Source organism: Podarcis filfolensis (assembly GCF_964270895.1).
Source record: "Podarcis filfolensis genome assembly, chromosome: 12".
NCBI lineage: Eukaryota > Metazoa > Chordata > Lepidosauria > Squamata > Lacertidae > Podarcis > Podarcis filfolensis.
In genome coordinates this window covers 17,225,645-17,246,987 of record NC_139614.1, presented here as the reverse complement: position 1 = coordinate 17,246,987, position 21,343 = coordinate 17,225,645, and the positions used below count along the sequence as shown (strand labels likewise).

The window sequence follows — 21,343 nt, the reverse complement described above, 5'->3', positions numbered from 1 at the left end:
AGAGAAGAAAGGAAACAACTACCACAAAAAGAAAAGGGGAAAATTATTTTTTGGTATGGCTCTTTAAACTCTCTTGTTTTCATCAATGCAGGCTATTAAAACTAGACTTCAAACTTCATTTTTAAAAGATTTGATTGCTGGTGATATGTGAATATACAGTGAATTTGCTGATATGATGTAACAACAGAGAATTGGTACTCTCTGCCCCCTCCCCAATATAGACTGAGCTTCATCTCTTAGCAGTGGCCCATCCTTTGCGTAGAGCTGTGAAAATGTACACATTACGTCACGTCTCCTGTCTTGCTGAAAGCATTAATCTTATGCCCAGACACTCATTAAAGCATAGCCAGGGAATCTGTTTGCCACTAAAAGCCTGGTTGGAATCTTCATGCACATAAGAAAGCAGTATCAGCAAAAAAAAAAAAAAAAAAAAAAACACCCCTACCTTACAACACAATCCTATGCATGTTTACTAAGGATGCAAGCTGAATTCAGTGGAGTTTATTCCCAGATAAATGTGCATAGATTTTTACCAGTGCTTTTTTCCTAGAAAAATAGGTGCCAGTACTCACCATGAAGTTGTTACAGTAAGTGTCACACCTTTTAACAACAACAAAAGAGGTGCCGGTACTGCATGCCCCTGAGTACCCCCTGGAAAACCCACAATAGTACTGATTTTTACCTTTATTGTCGTTGTCTTCTATGTTAGCTGCCAAATAACAGCCTGTAGATGATTCTGATAGTGATCAAAACTTCTCTCTCTCTCTGACCTGTGGCAAATGGACTAACTAGTTTTTGTGTTTTTCCTTTTTATTTGCAAAACGTTTTCTTTATTTTCACATGCAATTTCCCCCCCAAAAAACCAGGCAAATGTGGACAGTACTAACATAAAAGAATTAAAGCCTCTGTATCTAATAAGCTGGAAACAAAATTTGCAATTGAGACAAATAAAATAGGTGCTATAACGTTGTTACATGCCATCCTCAATCTGCAGAGCGGTAGCGAGATTCCAGGGTTTGCGTTCCTTTGGAAAACTAGGCACCACAGAGGCTACAGTGTCTTTGTTTTTATTTAGTGTTCTTTTATTATGTATTTTGTTTTTATTGTATTTTTATGTTGTGAACCACCCTGAGATCTGTGGGTGAAGGGTGGTATGCAAATTAATAATAATAATAATAATAATAATGTGGTTTATTTACATATATACAACCTGAGCTTACTTATGGAGGGGCTTGCAGCAGCAGCACCCCAAAATATACCAGCTTATTCCATAGTATAATCATCCTTCCTCTTCTGCCTCTCTGCTTCCTGGTTAAAGGTAAAGGTAAAGGGACCCCTGACCGTTAGGTCCAGTCGTGGCTGACTCTGGGGTTGCGGCGCTCATCTCGCTTTATTGGCCAAGGGAGCCGGCGTACAGCTTCTGGGTCATGTGGCCAGCATGACTAAGCCGCTTCTGGCAAACCAGAGCAGCACACGGAAACGTTGTTTACCTTCCCGCCGGAGCGGTACCTATTTATCTACTTGCACTTTGACGTGGTTTCGAACTGCTAGGTTGGCAGGAGCAGGGACCAAAAAATGGGAGCTCACCCCATCGCGGGAATTCGAACCTTCTGATCGTCAAGTCCTAGGCTCTGTGGTTTAACCCACAGCGCCACCCGCGTCCCTTCCTGGTTACTTCACTCTTAACACCAACCCCATTGCTCCTAAGCTTTTCTTTTCTACCTGGAGAGAGGCCTCACATTTGCATTCTCACGCCTATTTCCTTTGATCCTGTGTTGTGTTAATGCATAATCCTTTGATGCTCTGGACTCCTTAATTATTTATCCCCCTAGGCTGTCACCTTACAAAGAAGTCTCTCAGACTTCCTTAACACTTGTTGATTTGGCTAAGATTACAGTGTGCAACAAACAACCCAAGAAGTGTGCTAAAGTTAATTTACTCTTCACATATGCTAATTCCAGGGTGTCAACAGCAGCTAACCCGCATTATAAATGCACATGAGACTGGCTATTACTGGTCCTAACATTCTAATTAAATCCTAACATTTCTTTAACCAAATCATTTAGCATTTACAGATTGCTAACAATAAAGCAAGTTATGGACTGATGCAAAACATATAGAGTGGTACCTCGGGTTACATACACTTCAGGTTACATACGCTTCAGGTTACAGACTCCGCTAACCCAGAAATAGTACCTTGGGTTAAGAACTTTGCTTCAGGATGAGAACAGAAATCGTGCTCTGGCAGTGCGGCAGCAGCGGGAGGCTCCATTAGCTAAAGTGGTGCCTCAGGTTAAGAACAGTTTCAGGTTAAGAATGGACCTACGGAACAAATTAAGTACTTAACCCGAGGTACCACTGTATATTATTGGTTTTTGCATGTTTTCCAAACATAACATCCCATCTTATACAATATAACAAACCTTTGGCAATCACAGCCTAGGACTTCTGTCAACCTCAACTAATGGTTTTCTAGCTTTCTTTCTGATTTTGCATTTTATTTTAATAGTTATTGCTATTGCTATCTTAAATAAACACCTTCTTAGTCCTTTTTTGCAATAATTCATATAATTCTCCTTACAAAACGTCTTGCAACCCTACAAGCAACGTCAGTTGATTACAATTGTCTTTCAAATAGAGTCATACCTCGGGTTGTGAACGCTGCAGGTTGCGAACGTACCTCCTGCACGGATCACGTTCGCAACCCAAAGTATGACTGTATATCATAAATTTCTTCCAATCTTTCAGGAAAGTCTGGTCTTGCTGCTTCCAAATTTTCCCAGTTAATTTCGCCAACTCGGCATAGTCCATCAGTTTCATTGCCACTCTGCTTTCATTGATAGTTCTTCTTGATAGTTCATCTTGATAGTTCTTTCATTGATAGTTCATCGATGGGCTAATAGTATTCATGCTGCAGTTGGCGCATATAAAAACAATTTTTTATCATGCTTGTAAATCTCTGTACCTACTATATACCAAGTAAAAGAACTTCTGCGGGTTTTTTTTGCAAATGTATATTTCAGCATTTTAAAAATCTCATTATAAATCATTTCCCAGAACACTCCTGATCATGAAAGTGAACTGCAGAGTCGAGTCAGGGGTAGAAATTACATGGTTTAGCTATGAGTAAAGCTGTGTTTTTAAATATATATCCTCTGTCTTCCTTGATATGAGGTGAGCAGTGGTGTGCAAAATTGAAACTTCTGCTTGTGGCAAACATCATCTGGAATTGTTAATTGCAAGAAATGAGCTGGCACTGTACTAGATGATGAAAAGCATAGAAAATTGGCTGCCCTTGCTTATCTGCCTTTCTCTCTAAAAAATGCAGGCTAGGAACGAGAAAGCAAAAGCCTGAAATTCTCTGTTTTCTGACAAAGTGATGGGGCTGCACTAGGGAATGGTAAATCAGTCCATGTCAGGTTTGCATACATTCACTCACTGAACTTGTTGTGTTTCACCATTAATCTGATTTTTTAAAAATGCACATTTTAAATAACCCTTATTTTTAAATGCATTTTCTCTCAAAATACACATCTTTAAACACATTTTGATGTGTTTCTTTAGCATAGAAATACATCACAATGTTTAGAAACTGTGAAAGCTCGTGAAGAGCCAAGCACTAATTGTTCATTAGTCCAGAAGGCTAGAATCAGATTTGTTTCTGCTGGAATTGTCAAAGATCAAATTCTTCAAGCATTCCTAGTCTATATGCTGCCCACTGAAGGAGGTATAGAAAAGAGATTTCCTGAACCCTTTAGTCCCTAGCACATGTCAGCTAGCCTTATTCATTTACGTTATGCAGGAGAAAGCTATTGTCTAAACAGGAAGAAACTGTACAATGCAGTGGGCAGTTTAGCAAAATATTAGGTTTCTTCTGCTTATGTGCTGGTATGTAAACAGTGGAATAAGCTCCTTAAATAAAAATATTTTTTCATCCACAGTCGATAGCATTTCAGGACATTTTCAAACATTAGAATGGTAGTGGCAAGAGCATAATTCAGGCACATGTGCCACAATAAACTGGTCGCAATAAACTTCTCTTTTATGTGACTTAAACCCAACTTTGTCAGGTACTTTCTCAAGCAGAATTTGGTGGCCAGCACCATAGAAGGCATTCAACTTCCTGGAATAGTGCCTTCTGCCTTAACTGAAAACGATTGGTACCCCGTCCAGTTGCTTCCCCTTCTCAAGTGCTGGCTGATGGTCAAAGAACTCCTGACTGATGCCAGAAGTGTCCCTGCGCAACTTCAGATTGGTGTGGGCCTGTGCACTTCAGTATTTTCCTCCCCGATGGTCTCTCAGACCACTGGGAAATGGAGACAGTGGCCAAGGCTCTTGTGTTTTCATGGACACCAAGAGGAATGTTCCAGAAACTTGAAGAAGCACCAAAATTTCCTCAAAATCATCAGCCACATGTTGTAGACCAGTGGCATAGACCCAGGGCCGTCTTTACCCGGGGGTGCAAGGGGTGTGGTGCACCCAGGCACCGAATTCTGGGGGGTGCCAGATGTATACCTACTGTGTACCAGTCCTTCTCAATCGATGGCAGTGAAAAGCAATGGAGTGAAAATCCCCACCCTCTCCTCCGTCACTCTGTTACTCCGTAGCGTTAAATATTCCCGACGAGTCAGAAAACAAAAGGAGTTATTTCCGCTGCATCATCGTTACAGGTGAGCGATCTTCCTCCTCCCAAAACGGTCAACAACTTTGGCTTCCCCCCTCCCCAAAAAACCTCAACAACTAAAAAAATCTGGAGGCGGCTAAACTAAATTTGGGGGCACTGGGCGGATCTTTGCAACCCAGCGGTGCATATGCTAAAGACGGCCCTGGATAGACCCACTCCTTCTGAGGTTTTGTGGGGGCTCCTCCTAGACCTAGATCTTCCTCAGCTTAATTTGAGGTGGCGCATGTGGGGCATGTGGGACAAGCAGAAACTGTGTTTCCTCTGAGTATGTTTGGAGTGTTATTTTTATAAATAAAGTAGGTGGCAGCAACCCATAGAGCTCAAAATCTTCTTTGGCCATCACTTGTAGCCGAATAAGATTGTCTTCCATGAACACGGTCTTAACAGTGAGTCCGTAAGTGACTGTGGAGGCCAATTCTGGATCCACACGTCCTTCCACAGTAGGGACATAGGTTTCTGGGCAAGAGTTGATCACAGTGAGGGTTTGCCAAACGTGCCTTCCTCTTAGCACGGTTCTCCCTTTCATCCTGAGTTCGAGCGTCTTCAAAGTCCATGACACCTTTGGGCTCAAAATACCCTTACACTGGCAGTAGGGCCAAGGACATACAAAAGGAGAGGCCAATGGACACGATTCCTGGTCTTCTTAATGCATGTTAGGAATATGCCATGAAAATAAAGTCTGAACAGAGAGTCTAGAGATCATTATATTCAACATTCAGAACCCACATTTCTTGAATTCAGGGTGAGGTCACGACCATGGTATATTTATCTTTAATTCTGTTTCTAAGTGTGTAAGGGAAGGACAGGATAGAAGAAGAAGAAGAAAAGGGAGGCAAAGCAATTGAATGGCAGAAATTCTGAACTTTTAGAAACTGAATAGCAATTAATTTTCAAAAAGTCCTTTTGTGATCTGGAATGCTTTCCTTTATGGCTGTTCATTATTTTTAATGGCTGTTTCTTATATGAAAATCAGGCTTTCACTTAAATCTACTTATTTTTGTTTAATTGGCACTTTGAAGGATAAAACATGTTGAAGGAAAGAGGCTACTTCCTGCCTCGCTCCAATTCTTTAGAATGCGAGGGTTGGGGGCACTTGCACAGTCAAACAATGAAGTAATATTTACTCAAAGATTTTGACTCAAGAGGAGGGAAAGCAGAGTTAAATTCATTTTTAGCATGTCGTGCACCCATCAATTGGAGAGTGCTGATTCACTTACACACAGAGTATAATTAAGTAAGTCTTTAATCTGGAATAAGGAGCAATGCATTCAATGACTGTGAAATCATAGCATAATTATGGCTATAAATGTTCATGTGGCTCTCCTTAGCATTTTATAATTCCATAATTGTTAAGAGTCAACGGTTCATAGTGTGAGGTCCTTAACTCTATCCGGCCATTAGCCCTTTCAGACGCTAGGAAAAACCGTCGTAAGTAAAGAAGAATTTACAGAAGACAACCCGGCAGATTCCCCAGAGTCCACAAGTCTCCTTTCTAAATGTGACTCCTGATACCAGGGGTACCAGGGGCTATTTCATTAGATAACAATGGTATTACATAATTTGAAGGTGAGGCTTACTGTTCAATGATGACATCTCTATTATTCATTGAATCAGTGATCTTTTGAACTTCTTTCTTTCTGCCTAATCTGCTGTTCACTTCTAAAAATTATTTTCTCCTATTCCATTAGTGTTCCGTCCTTCAAGGTGTTTTGGTCATTCATTAGGAATTGATGGCACTCTGTGTGTTGCCAAGTGCCGCTCAGAACTGAGGCACTAGCAAGCTAGCAAGACACTAACATCCCTTTGCACAGCATATGAAGAAGGAGGGAAGCGTGAACCCTTCTTGTTAAAGTTCTAGTTTTCTATGCATTGCACTATCTTCGTTGTCCTTTTGCGTTACAGAAGCCAGACTGGCCTCAACCAGGAGTCAAACATTTAGTGTTGCCAGTAGGGCTGAGTGATGTCTGGTTTTCAACATCATGATGTCGAACCAGCTGAACATCGTAATATACAGTGGTACCTTGGTTGTCAAACTTAATCCATTCCAGGAGTCCCTTTGGAACTGTTTGAAAACCAAGGTGCGGTTTCCGATTGGCTGCAGGAGCTGCCTGCCCTCAATTGGAAGCCGTGTCAGACATTCGGCTTCCAAAGAACATTTGCAAACCAGAACACTCACTTCCGGGTTTGCGGCGCTTTGGAGTCGATTTGTTGGGGAGCCAAGCCGTTCGACAACCAAGGTACCGCTGTACCGATATATCACAAAGTCTGAAATAAGGATGTAACTGCATAGAGGCGAACAGGGCAATGTTTTGGCAACTGTTACTATTTAAGTAACAGTTAAATTGAGTCTGACCAAACTGCGGGAGGCAGTGGAAGACAGGAGTGCCTGGCGTGCTCTGGTCCATGGGGTCACGAAGAGTCGGTCACAACTAAACGACTAAACAACAACAACAACACACTATTTAAAACTGATGAGTTTCTACTTACCTTTAGTAGATTAAGACAACTGTCATTTTATAGTACAGAGCAACAGGGGCAGGTGTCATGACAGAAGTAGTGATTGGCTTCACAGTTGCCCCACATCACAATTTTTTGCATAGCACACACACACATCGTGATTCACGATCTATCGCCATGTCGAAAATTATTCAAACTGCTTTTTGATGATGTATCAATACATCGCCCAGCACTAGTTGCCACAGCATGGAACACTCCTCCTTTGGAGATTTGGTTTTGTTTTTTTTAAGATATTTATTGTGATTTTACAAAAACATAAGTTTACAAAATAGAAAAAAGTCACATAGAAAGAAAAAGATACAAAAAAGAAAACATAGAAAAATACATAAAAGAGAAAAAAGAGGAATAAAAATACAAAATACACAAAACAAATAGATAAAAAAGAATTAAAAAACAAATCCGTTTTTAGTAACTTTAAACTCATTAGCTTGTTTCCTTGACCTCCTCACACTTCCCCTTTTTGTATTCCCATTTAAATAATCAAATCAGCAAATCCTTACCTTCTTTCGTTTATCTTAACTCTATATCTTAACATATTATAACACTATATTTTCATCCATTTATCAATTCATTTTTGCATATTCTTATGGAGATTTGAACACTACAGTCTTCATCGGAGGCCCTTCTTTGGGTTCCCCCTCCACAAGAGGGTGGCAACACAAGAACGGGGACTTTTCCATGGTGGCTTCCCATTTATGGAATGCTTTCCCCCAGGGAGGCTCACCTGGTGCCATCGTTATATATCTTTAGGTGCTAAGCAAAAACCCTCCTCTATAACCAGGTGTGATGTTCGTACAGAGCCCCCGGTCGTTTCACAGACTATTGACCTGTACACCACTGCTTTATCCTTCCACTGCTACCAACCAGGTGAAATACTGCGTCTCAGTCAGGCTGTAAAGTCAACAACGAAGATTAAAGTTCATTGAAGAACAAACAAGTTTTAAATATGTTCAGAATGGGTTCTCAAATGCGCGCCCTGAACTTGATGTGGCGCTATCTCACACTGTCACACTCTTCTCTCTCAGTTCTATCCCTGTCTCTCACTCTGTCACAACCACTATGTTCGACTTTTCCTGCCTCTGTCTGATTCTCACTCCTCTATCTCTCCATGGTTAACCCCCTGGGCTGAGCCTCAAAACCAGATAGGCTCCGCCTCTGAGCTTTCTCATTGGTCAGTCTCCATTAACCATTTCCATCCCCCTGTACAAACATAATCACAAGGAATGGGCAAACGTCACACCAGGCCTTTAACTATCTGTGGCCTTTTAGAAGTAGGTGGGATGTTTTTAATGTATTTCTTTTTCCTCCTGGTTTTGATGTATCTGTGGGGGAAGTGCGTTGTCTCGTTGGTTGTTGATTGTAAGTTGCTTTGGGTTGCCCTGGGCGAGATAAAGCGACTAAGAAATACAAAATAATAATAATTCAGCAGGAATCTTCGCTCTCCACCTTCAGGCATCTCTTGAAGACTTTTTTTATACCTTTAGAGGTTGTGTGTGTGTGTGTGTGTGTGTTTGATTAGCCATTTGCCTTAATGATTATTTCCTTTTTTATTTTTAAAGTTGTGTCTTTGGTGTAATGTTATCAGAAACAAAATTTACAAGGTTAGGTACTGGAACTGGCACCTTGATAGCAATTAAAAAGCTGGGTATCTGGCAGTGAAGTTGGAAATTCAGCTTTTGATGAACCTGATTACATGGATTCAGCTTTCCCAAATTATGCCAACCATTAAATAGCCTCTAGTGCTCTTGTTGTACATGAAATAGAGCCCTTTTATTACACTTATGTGTGTGCTCACAGACCATTACAATTCTAATTATTTCTCCCTGGTAAATGGTAGCCGAATAACAACTAAGTAAACATAGTTGGTTTTTTCCATTGGTAACAATAAAATACTTAATAGTTCATATTGTTCGTGTTTTTCATAAATGCACTTGATACAGTGGTTCATCTTGCTTTGTACAGAGGTTCCATCTTAGATTTTTGTTTCTTTAAATATAGAACGTTAAATATATTATATGCATACATATCAGTAGCGTTTAAAAAGAAGCTTAGGCTGAACTGTGGACCATAGTAGGAGAACAGCATGGATTCCTTTCATGATACAAAATTAACCATGCAAATGTCCCAAGAGCCAGTCTGATGAGCATTGCAATTTGTGAACTCCCACACTGTGTCTTAAAGGACCATGCATGGGGACAAAGGACCTCTCAGTCACCAGGCAGAGGGCCTTCTTGGTAGTGGCGCCCGCCCTGTGGAATGCCCTCCAATCAGATGTCAAAGAAATAAACAACTATCTGACATTTAGAAGATATCTGAAGGCAGCCCTGTTTAGGGAAGTTTTTAATGACTGATGTTTTAATGTACAGTGGTACCTCAGGTTACATACGCTTCAGGTTACATACGCTTCAGGTTACAAACTCCACTAACCAAGAAACAGTGCTTCAGGTTAAGAACTTTGCTTCAGGATGAGAACAGAAATTGTGCTCCGGCGGCGCAGCAGCAGCAGGAGGCCCCATTAGCTAAAGTGGTACCTCAGGTTAAGAACAGTTTCAGGTTAAGTACGGACCTCCAGAACGAATTAAGTACTTAACCCGAGGTACCACTGTATTTTTAATCTTTTGTTGGAAGCCACCCAGAATAGTTGGGGAAACTCAGCCAGAAGGGCGGGGTAGAAATAATAAATTACTACTACTACTACTACTACCGCTGCTGCTGCTGCTACTTATATGTGGGTCAGCTGTATTCCACAATTTGGAGTGAGCAAAGCCTAAGTATTAAGACTTTGTGAGGCCAAGTATTCCATAGTCTTATGCCTCTTTCCCCATTGAACAATCGTAGTTCCAGGCAAATAGCATCCACAAGTATAGCTCTGTATAGCTTTGTTTCTGCACCACTGTTTATTGTGCCAGAGCACCAGTGGCCCCGAGCCACCAGCAAGGCCACCACCTCTTGATATTCTTAAAGGACCATGATGAAATATGAGCTACAAGCAGTTCATGCGGTAGCAGTTTGGTAAAACTTATCACCAAAGAATGGCAAAAGTGAAAGGGATAACTCCCATTCTATAACAGAAGGAATTAAATCTTGCCTGCTTTCCTCATCTTCTGCTGGTTGGCTCTTCAGCAAGATACAAAAATGCTACAGTCAAACCTTGGTTCCCTCACGTCTCCGTTTCGGAACGTTTTGGCTCCCGAACGCCGAAAACCAGGAAGTAACTGCTCCGGTTTTCAAACGATTTTTGGGAGCCAAACAGCTTCCGATTCTCGTTTTTCATTTCCCTTTCCCCCATTGACTTTGCAGCCAACCCATTGATCTTTGGTTTTTGAACTTTTCGGAAGCCGAACGGTCTACTGGAATGGATTAAGTTAAAAAACTGAGGTTCTACTATACCATGGGTAGGTAAATTAAGGCCTGGGGGCCGGATCCAGCCCAATCGCCTTCTAAATCCGGTCCGCGGACGGTCCAGGAATTAGTGTGTTTTTACATGAGTAGAATGTGTGGTTTTATTTTAAGTGCACCTCTGGGTTATTTGTGGGGCATAGGAATTCATTCATATATATTTTTCAAAATATAGTCTGGCCCCCACAAGGTCTGAAGGACAGTGGACCGGCCCCCTGCTGAAAAAGTTTGCTGACCCCTGCGCTTTACCATTAAGCCTCAGGATAGACCTTCCTTGGCTTTGCTTCACTGCATAGCAGCCAAGTATAGGCACCCCCAATATTTACGGTGAAAGGGCCCCCAAAGTTTTGCGGTGGCCACACATGCCTACCACGAGGCGTGCTGATGTCATAGGTGCATGCCAATTCCACTGGACCCCAGGCCCCCTCAGTCTCAGGGGCAAGGCAGCAGCCCTGCTTCAGCGCATGTCTGCTTCACTGCTTTTCTTATGTGTGTATGTATTTGCATTTTTATTATGCACAAACAAACTAGGTAAAGGTAAAGGGACCCCTGACCATTAGGTCCAGTCGTGGCCGACTCTGGGGTTGCGGCGCTCATCTCGCTTTACTGGCGGAGGGAGCCGGCGTACAGCTTCCGGGTCATGTGGCCAGCATGACTAAGCCGCTTCTGGCGAACCAGAGCAGCACACGGAAATGCCATTTACCTTCCCGCCGGAGCGGTACCTATTTATCTACTTGCACTTGACGTGCTTTCGAACTGCTAGGTTGGCAGGAGCAGGGACCGAACAACAGGAGCTCACCCCGTCGCAGGGATTCGAACCACTGACCTTCTGATCGGCAAGTCCTAGGCTCTGTGGTTTAACCCACAGTGCCACCCGCGCCCCTAACAAACAAACTAAACAAACATAAAAATGTACCAGCATCTCAGGAAGGAGGAACTTCCCTGCTTTCCCTGCTAAGAGCACACAGTACAGCGCAATACACTTCCAGAATTTTTCCTCTTTTGATCATTAACTGAGGTGTGTGCCTGGGTAGGTGGGTATGAATGAGAATGAATTTAGTAGAATGCATCAGTTTAGGTTCTGAATTGTTGGTTTTGAATTTCTTCCAAATATCTATGTGTTCCAATCACATCAAGCACAAATCCTTTGTTAACTGATTCAAGATTTATTTATTTATTTTGTATAAATGAAAAACTTGCTTTGCAGTTTTTCAAAATACCGCAAAGCACTCCCCAAAGTAGAATGGATTATCTATTTAAAAATTAAATAAATGAATTGGGGGCATGCATTCTCCCCAAGCCTCCATTTTGATGTTCTTAACTGGTCTCTATACAGTTTGTATGTGTGTTACCTCTCCTATTAGCTGCTTTCTAACTGGTAATTGGGGACCGCATACCATTCTTTTATTATTCCCTTTTCTGAAATTATATCTTCTGTGGTTGTTTGTTTTGCAATTTGCTTCCTAAGAGGGTATTGGATTTAATTGCATGGCTGTGATTGTTACTAGCTGTTCAGTTCCAGATACTTCCTGTGGAGATTTGTATGCCAAGGCAGCAATGGTCTCTCTTGTCATCTCCTGCCTTAGACAATGGCTAAAAATCTTATAATTGCATCCTTCTAAGTTACATTTTGCCAGGGACTATTACGATGGTTTGAAATATTGCATTCCTAATTGTACTTGTTGGTGGTTTAGCCTTTCTGCTTTTCTTTCAAATTTCAGAAGTGTTCAACATTGTGTTTAGATGGTGACTATGTTCCTATTGCCACACTTCTTAAAGATGCAATATTCAGTGCTTTTTTTCTTTAAAAATGTTTAGGGGTACTCTCATTTTCCTAGTCATATTGAAATACTGCCCCTCAAGGAGGTCAGACTTAGATTCACAAAATGTTTAGGGGTATGCGTACCCGCAGGAAAAAAGCACTGAATATCTGTCTCGAAGATATTATCTGGTCATGTTTTGTTTTAGAGCATTCGTCTCGTTTGGTTCTATTGTTCCCTTTAACAACATGATCTGCTCTCACGCCTGCATAGATTATCTTCATTCAATTGACTTCTGATGATGTTCTTTAATAGAACAAAACTTTCCGATTTAGTTGTCTTAATCACTCTAGCAGTGATACCTTTAACTAGGGATGTAATAAGTAAAAACATTCTTAATGATTTTTCCCAATCCCTTAATGTTCTTTCTCTGTTTGCATTTTTCAGTCATGGAGTTACTACATAACAATGTTTTCTCCTTTAATACACAAACACAAATTTTATTTGTATGTTACATTATATGTTTCCACAAAATGCAATTGGTTTCCTTAGCAGGATAGAGCTATAGGTAGCAGCTTTGTTCAGTTTTAACGCGGAGTTGTTATTTTAGGCTGCATTTCTGTACTTCCTTACCTGCGAGTAAGCCTCCTCGAATTCTGAAGATACATGTAAGAGCTATATAGCAACTGGATGAGTGTTTCTGGTTGTATTCATGCATGTATTTACACACAAATACATGTATCTGTGTGCGCTTGTTTGCAGAAGAGTGTGTTTCCATCATGTAATGTTCTTCAAGCCCCATGTTGGGCAAAAGATTGCTGCGTTGCAGGGCATGGGGAAGATAACCCTCTTGGTCCCTTGTAGCTTTACAATTCTGTGAACACAAATGTCCATTGCCATCTGCAGACGTGGCAACCATTTTGTGAGACAATGCTGCCTGGAAAAAATACGGCCTAGGACTTTTATAGTGACTCACAGAATTTGTAATATTTTTTGCAGTTTACCACCTGTGTTTTCAAGTACAAATTACCCTTTTACCCATTCGCCTCTATGTAAACCTGGCCAATATTTTGCCCACCTCTGCAACTTCCTTGCTGGCCACAGTTGCCAACGTTGGCTCTTTTCTAGTACATTCTTCATATATCATTTTATGATTGGCTGGCTTTATCCAACCCTGCCTGTGGATGGAGCCCAATTAAGCTGGGAGCGCTTTTCATTTTCTTTAGGGATTTTTGAATTTTCTTTAGGGTTTTTGAAATGCATGGTTAAGAAAACAGCAGGAGCCCTTTAACTTTCTCTACAGTGGGGGCTTTTTAAAAATAAAACAACAACGACAACATAAAAGCACTGTTTTTATCCTGTCATGATAGCTCCTCACTTTGTATTAAGACAGACCATTCAGGGAGACACAGGTACAAGTGTAGAAATGTTCAGAGAAGTATATGGCTCCTTGGTCGTGAATTTATGGGTTTATATAGTATTGTGGATTGTTGCTAAATGTAGCAGATGGTGATTAATGGGTTCCCTGTGCATGTTCCTCAGCCAGCTTCTGCTGTTTATAATGAAACTGATTTGGAAAGACTATAGGGGTAATTCGGAATCCCTGATGCTTGGTTACTAAAGGCATAAAGGTTTGATGCCTTTGAAATGTTGTTTTTCAGTGAGGAGAACTATGACTTTGGTAAACTTTTTAAAGACTTTATAGAAAGCTTTCTTAAAAAGGTTATTGTCATGATTTTAGCTTAGGACATATTCTTGAGATATTCCTGGATTATGGAAACAGAAAATCATCAAATGAGATGAATTCGTAAGATTCTGGGTCTTACGAATCTTTTGCAAGGAAGTCTTGCAATGAAGTTCAATCTCAATATACTTTCCCTTTTTTATCCCCCCCCCAAAAAAATGTACACCTAAGAGATGAAACTGGGGTACAAGAGTGGATACATTATTGTTCTCAGTACAAGAGTTTTACCCCTGTTTCGTTATGTAATGCTTAATGTATGAATGCGAGAATCAAATCATAAGAACTCTGTTTAAAAGTGAATTTACTCCTCACAGAGCTAAAGAAATATTTTACTTTATTGTTGAAAATTTGCAAACGCACTTTGTAAATGCACCCTTAGTTTCTTCAGCATTCAACTTGCTATTTTCAGTATCCTTTCCAAGGCTGTTTTCTCTTACTATCAAGTTCTGGAAAGTCATTGCCAAAATTTGCATTTCACTTAAGATCCCCACTTGAAACCTCTCATTGCTTAGAGATATCTTATGGACTAGCACTATACATTTTGTTAATCAAAATCAGTTTTCATTGCTTGCGATTTGCCTGCAGGAGTATTCATCCTTCCATATCTCCTCACTCTAAAAATATTTATAACTGTTCCACCCCATCACCTCCTTTACCATCGTAATTATTAGCAACAGGGATAAGGCACCGTAGATTTTTGTTTGGCTTGATTACTATGATAAGTTCCATATTATGAAATTAGAAGGAAGAGAAGAGTAGTTTTTTAACATTAAATAAACATTTTTGCGCAACCTTTTCTACAATCATTTTCTTTCTTTTTGTCCCCAAGACCTCTCGCCCATAAGATATGAGATGGCACCATGTGATTCATTCAGCAAGATCTCTTTCTACCTCTTTGTCAGAAAAAAGCAGCACCCTATGAGGATATCATCAGATAGGAGGCTACCTGGCAACCTTCCAAGGCTTCTCACCAAAACATCAAAGCTACGATAAGTTGGCAGGTTCTTCAGATTTCTTTTATTACACACTGTGTCTCTGAATTTCCTCAACCCCAACTCTAATTTTTGAAAAGATTATTTAGATGGCATAGCAGCTACTTCCCAAAACTCAGAACTCAGGGGGTTTTTTTAACATGAGAACCAATAGTTTGAATTCAGCCCCACATGCACACATCACTGTTAATTTTATTTATGTTGTTATTTGTCATATTTGTAGAAATATTTTAGAGCTCAGCTGCGCCAGAACTTTGACGGAGATGAATTTTCAGCTCAAAATGGTCGAGAGGGAGTCATATGGGGAAGTCATAAAAGTGTTTTCACACAATTGCTCCCCCTCACTTTTTCCACTGCCATCGCTACCTGGTGGAAAAACAATTGTGCTCCTAATTGGTGCATGCCATTGTCATGAAGGCAGATCTGAGTTGAGGGTAAAAGCAGTGCTTCCTGCTCTCTCTGGTGGCTTCTGAATAGAACTGTAGTGAGAAGTGTGAATGGCACCAATGGTAATGTATGCTTGTACTTGATCTCAGCTCCCATACCCCAACTGCTGAAAAGAGTCCCCAACTTTTTAGTCTTAGTCATAGTGGTGACATTTCCCCTATGAGGAAAGGTTGCAACATTTGGGCCTTTCTAGTTCTTTCAACACTGGCTCCGGCTTGGTGGAACGCTCTGCCTCATGAGACCAGGGCCCTGCAGGATCTGATTTCTTTCCGCAGGGCCTGTAAGACAGAGTTGTTCCGCCTGGCCTTTGGCTTGGAGCCAATTTGATTCCCTCCCTCTCTTTCTTTTTTCTTTTCCTTCTCCTGCAATGAGGCTACATTTTAATATTTTAATGTTTCAATATTTTAATGTTGTATTTTAATTTTGTTTTTAAGTTGTAATCATTCAACTTGTTTTTATTATTGCTTGTAAGCCGCCCGAGCCCGGCCTTGTCTGGGGAGGGCGGGGTATAAATAAAAATTATTATTATTATTATTATTATTATTATTAGTTTACCAATAATGCAATTAAGGAGGGGCAGGACACAGGACACAAGGAGAAGGGGACGACAGAGGATGAGATGGTTGGACAGTGTTCTCGAAGCTACCAACATGAGTTTGACCAAACTGTGGGAGGCAGTGGAAGACAGGAGTGCCTGGCATGCTCTGGTCCATGGAGTCACGAAGAGTCGGACACAACTATATGACTAAACAACAACAACATGACACAGGTGTATACAATTTTGCACAATGTGGAGGAAGTGGATAGAAACACACACCCCCCACATACCCCATAATACTAGAACTCAGAGCCATCCAACGAATCTGAATGTTGCAGAATTCAGGTTCGGCAAAAGTAAGTACGGCTTCACACAGTGCATAGTTTAACTATGCCATGTTCTCCCACAAAATGTAGTAATGGCCACCAACTTTAAAACAGAATTAGACAAATTTGCAGAGAATAAGGATATTGTTGGCTGTGTTCCACCTCTGAATATCAGATGCTGGGAATCACAAGTGGGGAGACCACTGTTGTGGCCAGGTCTTGCTTAAAGGCGTCTGGTTGGCTACTATAAGAATAGGATTCTGGATCCTGATCCATCAGGCTTTTTCCTATCTTCTTATGTTGGGTGATCTGTTTTGGCTGAGCCCTAGCAAGTATCTCAACATCCCTCCAAGGAGCTCAGGGCTGCTTCCTTGTGATTTTCCTATCTTAGAAAAACCATGTGACATAGGTTGGGATAAACCAAGATCTATCACATTTATATCCAGCACTATCTGATACAGTGGTACCTCGGTTTAAGAACAGCCCTGTTTATGAACTATTCGGTTTATGAACTCCACAAAACCAGAAGTAGTGTCCCAGTTTGTGAACTTTACCTCGATCTAAAGAATGGAAGCCGAATGCTGGAAGGGCACCAGCTGCGGGAGGCCTCATTAGGGAAAGCACGCCTCGGTTTAAGAACGGACTTCCAGAACAGATTAAGTTCGTAAACCAAGGTACCACTGTATTCCATAAAAGCTCTCATGCAGTTGTTCCAAACTAGTACTAGGATTCAGTATGCAGAAAGCAGAACAAAACCCATTCAGTACCGAGATTTGTTTAAGCCCTATTGACGAGATTCTGAAATTTCTGCACCCAAATTCAGATGGACAATCACTAATGTGACCCCATCTGTGTCTGTGTGATAACCTACATCTATGGATTTATAGCCACAACATTTACTTTGTGGAATTTTGAGACGGTGATTACACCACTGAAACGCCCACATGGAACCTTCAGTATTGGAATGAGTTGAGTCCCTCAAGGCAATGGCTTCCTGGAGTATAGAGTCATTCTTTTGTGACATCTAGTTGACTTTAGCACATCAATGGACTTATGGTTGGAAACAATGGAAGCTCAAGGATTACATTCTTGGGGCCAAACTGCATGTGATTTGGAGCTCCATGTTCAGACGTCTTGGGAAGATTTGTCTTTTTGCCCAAGCTTTCTCCAACTCATAAGACTGGACAATTTTTTTACATGTTTTCTCTGAATTTTTGTTTTATTTGCTTTTATATTGTTGGTTTACTGGTTTTAGGTTATAGGGGCTTGGTTTTTTTAGTGTTTTAATGATATTCTGTTTGTTTGTTTGTTTGACTGTACACCATTTAGAGATTTTTGAAATATTAAGCACTAATTAAACGCCTAAATAAATAAATAAATAAATAAATGTTACCTTTCCTTGATTTTTTTTTAATTAAAAAGAAAAGCAGTCAGGCGCCAAAACACACACACACAAAACTCATGGTCTTTCTGTTGAGGTGCTTCCACAAAACTAAGTTGTGCATGGTGGTATTTATTTAAAAATGGCCTTCGACTAACTTATATTGTAGCAGGGATTTCAGAACAGAAATGCTTTACCTTGCAACCCCTTCATTGGCGGGGGGGGGGGAATCAAATTGCTAATACCTCCATATTATATAGCATTTTAGGTGTGCAAGTTGGGTTTGTTCCATTTCTCTTCTTCTATAATTGCTCTTTAAGTTGGGTCATTATTGTTCCCATTTTGCAGATGGGAAGCAAAGACTAAAATGTTGGGAGTTTCCAAAATTCACAATATCTATAGCTAAATTAGGGTTCTTAGAAATTTCTCATATGCTTGTCCCCTACTTTATATCCAGTATACTGCACCTAGTCCTTAATTAAGAGAACAGATGATATGTAAATTATCCCCAAATTTAGGAATCAAAATTGAAGATGATTCACACAGCTTACATTCTAGGAATTCAATTAGCAGTAACTTCCCTTTGTGTATAAAATAAGAATAATTTATATGTAAATATAGCTTGGAAGGTGGGCAAATCTCTCAGCTTCTGCATAAAAGAAAATGTCTGTATATAAAGAACCTGCTTTGATTTTTAAACCTAAGTTCATACTTAAAGGACAATAAAGCAATTGTGTTGCAAACTCTTGTATGTTAACATTTCACTGTCTGCTCTCCTGTTCTGTTCAAATTTAATTAAGGGGAAACTATTTGAATATTTTCATTTTTCTTCAGAGAGTTCAAAGACAAAAATACATTCACTTGTTTTCATTGTTACACTTAGATACTGCAAAATTGTAGAGAGCTTTTTAATTATTACAGGGGAGTGTATTCCATCATTTCTGTTATAGTGCTAGTGATAATTTAAAATAAAATGTATTATTGTTTAAGATACTTTATTTCCAGTGTCCCTGCCACAAACATGTAGCAAAATTCCTTTTCATGCAGGTAGATTGAAATATTCTGAAGGAAAAGGAAACCGGGCAAGAAAGCTTGTGTTTGTGCCATGAAATCCAGCAATATTTTGGTTTGCCTTGAAAAGGAGTGCATTCTTCTTGTAAGAATGTGCCCTCCTTTAAATAGTTTTATTTGAATTGAAAGCTATACGGAATACTTTGTTGCAAGGCCATTAACCACAAAAATGCTTGCCTAATTTGTTACTGCTGCTGGAGACCCACTGTAAATCTTATTAATGTGTCTGCTACTGTAAAAGGAAGAAAGTAATTAAGTTTTATTACTATTGTTCTAGAAAACCTCTGTTTTTTTAAAAAAGAAAGGGGGAAAAACAATGTCCCTCAAGAATGGTAATATTAGATGGGATGACGTCTGTACTCGGAAGGAAATACATATGAAACTCACGTTGGCACTGTGCGTTAATGAAATAATAGACTATCCCATTGAATTTTTCAGTTAAGACTGTACTCCTATTCATCAAGGATGCGGAACTTAGAACTCTTTAGGTGTGTTGGACTCCCATCATGCCTGAACACTGAAGATGATGGGAGATGGAGTACAGCAGCTTACATGGGAATAAGTCCTACTGAACCTCATTGGGGCTTACTCCTGAGTAGACATGCCAAGGATTGCACCGTAAATTGCATTTGTGCCTTGTTGAAATGAGTGTCTTTTCTAGTCTGATTGGTGGCTGTTGTTCTTTTGTTTTGATTTTCCAGGAATGTTCTTTCGAAAAGAAAACCGACCATGAGGAAGCCCGCGCATTAACGCATTTTTGAACAACGTCGCCGAAGAGGATGAGATTGGCGTTTTGTGCCTGAGACCCTTTGCCACCACTGTTGGGTAAATGAGAAGTGGCTGTGTGATTATGCTGACATCCCAGCATGCATCTGGTAGACCTGTGGTTAACTCGCTCCCTCTCCATGTGTCTGCTCTTACAAAGCTTTGTCCTCATGATACTGTGTTTTCATTCTGCCAGTATGTGCCCCAAAGGTTGCCTTTGCTCCCATTCTGGAGGTTTGAATGTCAGTTGCAGCAATGCAAACCTCAAGGAAATACCCCGAGACTTGCCTCCTGAAACTGTCCTCCTTTACCTGGACTCCAATCAGATCACCTCCATCCCCAACGAAATCTTCAAGGACTTGCACCAGTTGAAAGTCCTCAACTTGTCCAAAAACATTATCGAATTCATAGACGAACACTCCTTCAAAGGGGTGGCCGAAACCTTGCAGATGTTGGACTTGTCGGACAACCGGATTAAAAGCGTGCACAAAAACGCGTTCAACAACTTAAAGGCCAGGGCTAGGATTGCAAACAACCCCTGGCACTGTGATTGTACTCTGCAGCAGGTCTTGAGGAGCATGGCTTCCAACCACGAAACGGCCAACAGCATCATCTGTAAGACTTCGGAAATCGACGAACACGCCGGGAGGCCGTTCCTCAACGCTGCCGACGCCGACCTCTGCAACCTCCCTAAAAAGACTACTGATTATGCTATGCTGGTCACCATGTTTGGCTGGTTCACCATGGTGATATCCTACGTCGTTTACTACGTGCGGCAAAATCAAGAAGATGCTCGAAGGCACCTCGAATACTTGAAATCCCTGCCAAGCAGGCAAAAGAAACCAGAGGAAGCCGATGACATAAGCACTGTCGTATAGTGCCCCGGGTTCAGTGATTGACTACGAGGTGGAAATTAGATGTGCATAGCACGGACGCCAGGTGTTTACTTCTAACATTCGTTGTAAACCTGTAAGACTTTCCCCCCCACCCCAATTAAGCTGAATTATACCACTGTCAAAACTTTCTAACAAAACGATTTCTGTTTGGGGTGATAACAGTACACCTTTATTGTTTCTCTGGTGGTATTCTCAACCAAGTAAAACTAATATGTAAACATTAGTTTAGACCCATTCCACTCTTTAATAATGAAATTTATTTTTTTAATTTAAAACCAAATAAAAGCTTAACTTTGAACCATGTAAATACAGGCTAATTTATTGAACCAAGGTCTGCCTGATGTGTATGCGTGTGTGTGTTAATATGAGAGAGGGTGGAGGAGTCTAGAATGGCTGTGGTATAGAATTTATTTTATTTATAAGAGTATTTATAAACCACTAACTCATACAAAATATCAAGGCAGTGTACAATTAATAGGGTGATTTTCATCCTGAAAAATTATGCCACTGTTCAGCTTTATCTTATAAAAAAAATATTTGTACAATTTCACAGAATTGGGCAAAATCTGTAATGATAAGAACACATTGTGACTGCTTAGTGCTATGAGTGTGTGTGTGAGTGCCAGTCTTTCTGTAATCTTTCGCCTCTCTCCCAACCCACTCCAATTGGCATTAAGCTTTAACTTAAAGTATCAAGGGAAACCGATCATGTTGCTGAGAAGAGGGAAGCTGTTCTTTCAAACCTCCCCAGAGAATCCTGCAGCATCAGAGGGTTTAAAACACACACACAGAGAGAGAGAGAGCGCAAGAAGGCTTCCTTCTG

The 21,343-nt window shown here is 40.6% G+C and overlaps 1 protein-coding gene across 6 annotated transcripts in view; it reads left to right on the top strand.

The window, feature by feature from the left end:
- The window catches only part of LRRC3B (leucine rich repeat containing 3B), a 66,268-nt gene extending 45,441 nt beyond the window's left edge, over window positions 1-20,827 (top strand). For 3 of the 6 annotated variants that reach the window (XM_083578275.1, XM_083578279.1, XM_083578276.1), the window contains exons 2-3: window positions 14,934-15,105; window positions 19,561-20,827. In XM_083578275.1, the coding sequence (XP_083434401.1) occupies window positions 19,726-20,502 (777 nt within the window). In that variant the 5' untranslated portion in view covers window positions 14,934-15,105; window positions 19,561-19,725 and the 3' untranslated portion in view covers window positions 20,503-20,827. The remainder of the gene's footprint in view (window positions 1-14,933; window positions 15,106-19,560) is intronic. The other 3 variants (XM_083578278.1, XM_083578280.1, XM_083578277.1) reach the window with 2 other exon arrangements.
- The last annotated feature ends 516 nt before the right edge of the window (window positions 20,828-21,343 follow it).